This window comes from Ctenocephalides felis, unplaced genomic scaffold (assembly GCF_003426905.1).
Source record: "Ctenocephalides felis isolate EL2017-DRISC unplaced genomic scaffold, ASM342690v1 CF-g0.4_SCAFFOLD_03184, whole genome shotgun sequence".
NCBI lineage: Eukaryota > Metazoa > Arthropoda > Insecta > Siphonaptera > Pulicidae > Ctenocephalides > Ctenocephalides felis.
In genome coordinates this window covers 1,255-8,526 of record NW_020539338.1, presented here as the reverse complement: position 1 = coordinate 8,526, position 7,272 = coordinate 1,255, and the positions used below count along the sequence as shown (strand labels likewise).

General features: G+C 32.5%; 1 protein-coding gene across 1 annotated transcript; it reads left to right on the top strand.

Moving 5' to 3' along the window:
• Positions 1-860: 860 nt before the first annotated feature.
• On the top strand, positions 861-6,873 carry LOC113381895 (flocculation protein FLO11-like; the record flags this gene model as incomplete). The annotated part of the gene is made up of 5 exons (XM_026620544.1): positions 861-1,047; positions 1,154-1,411; positions 2,941-3,199; positions 6,027-6,178; positions 6,607-6,873. Coding segments are annotated over exons 1-5 (1,123 nt in total), but the record flags the coding sequence as incomplete, so codon positions are not given.
• Positions 6,874-7,272: the final 399 nt, after the last annotated feature.

Below are 7,272 nucleotides of genomic sequence, written 5' to 3'. Positions count from 1 at the left end.
AACTTGCACCCAAAATTTAAGATTTCTCTCTGCACATTGCATACAAAAAAATTCGATCATCATGCACAAAAATTGTCAAAGTATTCATGAAACCGTTTATGAGTCAGTTCCAAAAACACAAGTTTCTGGACAACCCTATATAATTTGATTAAATTGTCAAATAATCAAATGATTACTTCTTTAAAACTATTCCTATTATTATTTCTATTATAATATATTTCTAAATTATCTGAAATATCTAATCGCAAGGAACTGGAGCGCCTAAGCAGGAAACTTTGCAAATGAATAATGTGCATGCTCACTTCGCGTGCGGTGCATGTCAGATCATAGGATACGATAATTTAGAATGTTGCCTAGTTGACTACATGTTGATGAAATAGTCAAAAGACAAGAAAGAAAAAGAAAAAAGTAGTATTTTCTCAATTATTTCTTTGAAATTTGAACAATATGCTTCACGCTTTCGGTGACGTATGCACGTATAAAGCACGCTCTCGGTGACGTACGCACGTATAAAGTTACGCATCAGAATCGACCCGTATAGAAATCATATCATCGAAAGAGAATGACTCTCACTTCAGCTTGGCGTAACAATTTCCGTTGCATTTGTACGGATTTACACCAATGTCGCGCCTAAAGAAGTTTTACTTCAAAAAGTAGTATTTTCTCAATTATTATACTATCCTAAAGCAATGATTTACCAATTATTCTAATACATTATTTATAAGTTTTCATATTTATTAACGTTATAGGTTTATTAATCAATGTTGCGTGCTAAAGAGTATCGAATTAAAGGCCGCTTTTAATATCCCATTTTGCTGATTTTTCTTCTTTTATCAGGTAGTGGAGAAATAGAACGCATCATGGCGAAGATTGAACAAGACAATCGTATCCTCGCCGAACTGGAGCATCCTCCACGTGCCCTGACAACTGTCACGTCGCAGCACCAGCAGCAGCAGCTATCAGCCATGACATCGCAGCAGATGGCACAGCAGCTGTCACATAGTTCTAGTGGTCATGCTCTAGCAGATATGATCGCTATGTCTTCAGGTAAAATACATTTGTCACAATAATGGTCTTTATATCAAATTTTTAGTTTCATATCTTACGATTCCATTCAATAGTATTTGGAATTCACATATGATTTTTATCCCAGGTTCACCTTTGCCGTCCAGAGCCGCTATGGGTGTTAGCGGTTTATCAGGAACTGTTTCGGGAACCGTAACGGGAGCAGGACCAGGACAACCTCTTTGTCAGAGCAGCACCATGCCCGTACTGTCATCTGCACATAACTCTTATGGATGTCCACCTCCAGGATCTGCCTCCTATTCTCTGGGTCTCTCAGGTGGTCCAGTGCCACACAGTTCGGCCGCTTACTCTTACCCAACCACTATGACGGGCCTCATGGGCATAGGTAAGACAGATTTTAAAAATTCATTAAAATAGCAAAATATGATATATAACATACATACTAAATATTGATAGTTAATTTAATTCAAGTAAATTTGTCATTGCAAGTATCTAGGAATCAGCCTAAAATAGCACTAAATGTTTTACTACTTCTAGTTTTGTACGTACAACAATTTTGATATATGTACTTATTTCTTCATATAATTTTTTCTTGCATAATTTAGCCTTGAAGACTACAGCAATTTAAGAATTTAATATATATACAGATACAATAACTAATAAAATTAAATGCAAAATCATATTTTTATACATTACTAAAATATGTTTATACAAAGAGCACAATACTTTACACAAGTACATACATAGTTTACAATAAATTATGATATTTAATTCGTTGCTGCTTAATTTAAATAGCTTAATATGTAATCTGTTGCTCAGTATAAATATGTTTAAAAAATTTAAATATTGGTAAGAATTGCAATTGCAAAAAGAATTCTTATTTTTATTATTATTATTATTATTATTATTTACTTCTGGGTAGGGCGGGACACAATGGTCGAAATTGACTTTGAGCAATTATATTGTGAAAACCAAACCAATTATATCATAACAAATAACACATATCGTACAAACAACTATCTGACTATGTTCAGTAAAACTCTCAGCTGATTCATCATTGTAGAAATTTGTTTTGTTTTCTATTTTTAAAAAATTGTCACTTTGTTCTTTTTACCTTATGGGCGGGGTATAATGAGACGGCCAGGTGGCAAACAGGTCCAATGCTTTATTTTTAATTTTAAAAGGATTTTACGAAATAATAGCTACATTATTTAACCAATGCAAAATATAAATCTTATGGGTACACTTTTCACATAAATAACACTTACATAACCTTAATCTGTTATATTCGTCAGAAATAATCATCAACGGATTTTTTTTTTGTTTATTTATTGACTTTGTATACACATAAATTAGTCATATACATTTTATAATTTCATTTGATTGTACATAATTATATAGTGCACCATATATCTATATCCTTTTCTTTTGTCAATAATGTTATAAAATTGGCTTGAGGGAGATTTTTTGCCTTACTATCTCCCTCCATAGTTCTCGCATACCCTTCTTAGCGGAGTTAAAATAACTATTTATTTAATTTATCTCTTGTAAAATTGTTTTTTTTTAAATCAATTAAATTTTTTATTTACTATTTTTTTGTGTTTACATCTAAGCCGGGATGAAGGTTTAGTTGGCTCTTTTTACCCCACCCACAAGCAAACTTTTATAGAAGTTATACAAAAAACTGCTGGATGTAACTTAAAATTAACATGACATCTTGTAAATTAAAATTATATTAGGGCTTTGTAAACTAAACAACAGTGCTCATATTTAACTTTCATATTATTGTACCTAACATATAGTTGGAATAGCAAAATTAAATTATTTGTAATAGAACCTATAAAATTTATAGTGTTATTATGGTTTAAAGAACATTGAAAAAATACTTTATTATAATTTGTGTTATGTCTCCAGGTTCATCATCTTTAGGTTACGGTGCATCTTCGGCTCTGACGCAGTCTTTAGTAGGCGCAGCTAACAGTTCTGCTCCAAGCGCTCTTACAGGCGGAGTTGGTTCATATTACAGCACTGTATATACGTCGGGTGCGCAGCAGACGCAACCGTCATCGCTGCTGCCGCAGACTCTTACCGCGCAGGCATCATCCATGAACGTTAAGCTGAAACCGCTGGAGGAGATGGAACTTGGTGTTTCGAGATATGCTACTGGTCAAAGGTGGGTAATAGGAAATAGGAAATTAATGGGTTATTCTTAGACACACAACTTACATCAAGGTCACGTTTATTTTGTTCAAAATATTACCATAAGTGAAATAGCTACTCTTGGTAACATGTTTTATTCTAAGGCACTATGGATATGACATAAAGCGCATTTTGTTGCAATTAAAATAATAAAATAAAATTAATAAAGTAAAACTAATGTAATAGTAGAATTCATGATATGTTATTTGGAGGTTAGTGTTCAATCGTTAGCAGTAACTTTAATAAACTATCGTATGAACACCAAATGTATAAATAATTTATTTGCCTAATTCATTTACAACATGGAATATTTATATTATGACTACTTTATTATCACTCCCGGGACGGCGCCGATTTCAAAACAATCTACTGTACCGGCTGTAAACTTGATTTCATTGTGTATGTTATGCAATTTGTTTGATAAAAGTTTGTGGTCATTGAAGGACATACATTCATAATATTAATTTATTTTTGATCATTTCATAAAGAATGGTGACGTTCAAAACAATTTCCAAAATGCATAGCTGGTTGATTTTGACATGTTTTACAATAAAATGTTGTTTGCCGCCTTCCTCCTGGTGCTTTTCTGTCAGAACAGACAATACAATCCCTTTTTCTTTCTCTCGCATTTAGAATATGCCACTGATTAGTCAGTATATTTGTTTATTTTTGTGCTGCCATAATGGTTTGTTTCTTCTATATATTGTCTAATAATCCATTTGTAAAATTTAAAGTAAAATAATCTATTGGATGTCTCATATTGCTTGGTATTTGTATTCAGGGTATTTGTTGTTGTATGTCAAACTCGATTATTGAAAGAGAATCGGCACATTCGCTAATGTCTTTCCACTCTTTATTTAATTTGTCGAACTTCTTCTTCTTTTTGTTGGTTGGATAATATCATCATCACATTCATCACTATTTTCGGTGCGAATAGTGATTTCGCAAAATCTGTCTGTATGAATGCCTATTTGAAACTCATCTACTACTGCTGCATTTACAAAATTACCAGTCGTTTTGCCATATTAAAAGCGCTTGGTCGTTTTGCAATATTTAAAAAAAGACTATATAGCAAAGAAAAGGCTAAAAATACTACTAAAATAACTTAAAATTATTTTTCAAATACAACACTGTTTATCACTGCTATAAGTTATTTATTCAACGTTTCGATGCAAACTGAGTCATTGTTTATAAAACAGCTTGTGTCTCACAGAGTATGTTTGTCCACTCAGGTGACAGCCGTCCCCAAAGAGTTAATATTATGACTACATATGTAAAAACTGTATATAACAATACCTCCTGCGCAAATGAATTGCTTTTCAATGGTCTCTTTCAATGATTTTTCCAGAGTTCCAACACCATGCTCACCCGTACCACCAACATGGATGGACGGTCATCATCGGCCCTGTATGGTGGTTTGGTAGACAATGCAAATACGACATCCTATTTGGCGAATCGATCGATGAATAGTAGAATCAATCAAATGGAACTGGATTGTGAGTATAGTTATTTAAACAATTGTTTAAATGACCTAGAACAGGATAGCAAGATTTCCTTAGAAATAGCTAACAATAATATAACAGAACAAAATATATAATTTTGTCATTTGTTGCCATTACAAAAGTTATGCCAAGAGGAAATAATTTGCTAATCCAAATATTGTTAAATTTGCTAGTCTATTTTTTTTGGTCTAAATAGTCTTAAAATAATAATTATAATTAATACAATACGGCTATATTTTGAATTATTTTTTTCTGGCTTTGTCCAATATATTCTTCAACATATTTTCATTGGGATAATTTAATACATGATTGATTTTCTTCTAAATATTTCTAACATTTTAATATTTGTTATTTAGCGAGAATTCTGAACGGATCTGGACTTGGAGAACCACAAGTTGATATGTTGGATATTCCAGGCAAAGGTCGATGTTGCGTTTTACATAGCTAGATTTTCATACGATCCACCAGAGTAAGTTGGTCCCTAAAATGTAACATTTATTATTTTTAATTCATATAGATACTTAGAACGTTACTAAAACTTTTTTTTAAATTACAATCTGTCCACTTAGGGTATTCAGTAATTGTTTTGACTTTATTATATGGATTTTTGAATTGATGGCAACCCAGTAGTCGTCCAATCCAATTATGACTAAATAACTAAACTCGATAGACTCGATATAAATGCAACTATACCCACAAGATGCGATTTTCACTTGAGGCTATATTTGAGATCTATAACCTTGGAAATTTGACATCAAAGTTGCCTAATCGAAATCTAAAACTTAATACCAATTTATTACCATTTTTTATGAAATTATAAAATTTGCAATCAGTGGCGGATACAGCATTGACGCCAGGAGGGGAGTGTCACATAATTAAATTATGTACAGAACATATATTAGCAATACGATTAGAAAATCCTTAAATTTTAGGAGCCTTTGATTCCGCCGTTCGTCTATAATAAGTCACATATTGAATTTATAGAATGTGTTTGGTAACAAAATACATAAATAAAATCATTATGAAGTAATTTTATTGCTGAATTAGTGTTCTATCTAAGTCTTAAGACAAACTCAGGGAGGGGAGTCATGATGGAGTTGATGAAGATGACAAACTCAGGATATTTGTCGCTATTAAATATAAATATATCATATAAATAATATAATCATATGTTTCGAATAATAAATAAATAATTTGAATAATTGCGTCGTGTTGAATATATCTAACTTTCCATTTTGTATGAAATATAGTATTACCAAAATATTAAAAAGGCTATTTTATATATCAATATGATTTCAGTGTTGAGGGTGCAGAAGGCGAGTTGGCGCTGTGTGCTGGAGATTATCTTTTGGTCTGGGGTCATGGTGAACCTACTGGAGGATACCTTGATGGAGAATTATTAGATGGCAGACGAGGACTTGTACCGGCACACTTTGTGCAGAGATTAATAGGTCAATAGTTTTGAGATGATAAATTAAAATATAGATAGCAATATGTTTCCAAGAGAAAACAGCCTTTACCATTGGATATTGATGACACGAGCCATCAGTAATAGAATAATGAATCTAATACTAATGAATTTGTCTAATTTAAGTTATACAATATAAAACACTAATACAATTACAAAAATACAGTAAAAATAATGCAACAAACACGAATTGCATAAACACTATTTACCCCAGTAAACAACCGGGCGGCGGTAGCAATCTGAAGTCCACATAAGTTATACATGGGTGTCACAGCGCCGAAGGAATGCTTGTGGATTTCAGGTTGTTGCCGACGCTCACATCACATGGTGTTTACTGGGTATGGTTTTTCAAAAAAAATGTTTGAAATAAGTAAGTTTTATATAATTAGAAATATCGTTTTATTCTTTTAGGTGACGACTTACTAGAATTCCACCAAGCAGTAGTTTCGACCCTGCGCGAAGCAGATGACGCCCCATGCGAACCTGCTCCTCTGCCTCCTTTGCCGCCACTTTCACAATGTCCACCACTGCCAAGTGCTGGACTTGGCACCTCAGTGGTCCCTCAACTGCCGCCTTGCGATATTACAGGAAGACATCCAGTCGCCGGGCTGGACCAGACGCACATGCCTACCGACCCTGCTGCATCAGGAGCTCAAGATCAGGACGAACTAGATACAGGTAATGAGAATTAGATATTATATTAGAAAAAATGCATGTAAACTAACTTCTGATAAAATGCAGATTTACACCATAAATTCATAGAAATTCTCTTGAATAGATTTAGATTCTCTTGAATATTGAAAATAGTAAATTTGATATAACTTTTTTTAATACTTGAAAACTAACTTCTAATGAAAGAATCAGCAAAAGATAATACATTTTATTATCAAAACAGAGCATAAATTCTAACTTATATTGATTTTATACAAACATTGAAACTATAAATATTTTTTTGATCGGACGATTACTTTGATTGTTGTGTCTATTAAATCAACATTATGCATTAATATTGTAGATTTAGCATATTGATGTGTTAGTAAAATAGTAAATCATTAATAGTTGCAAAGTTTACTTTAA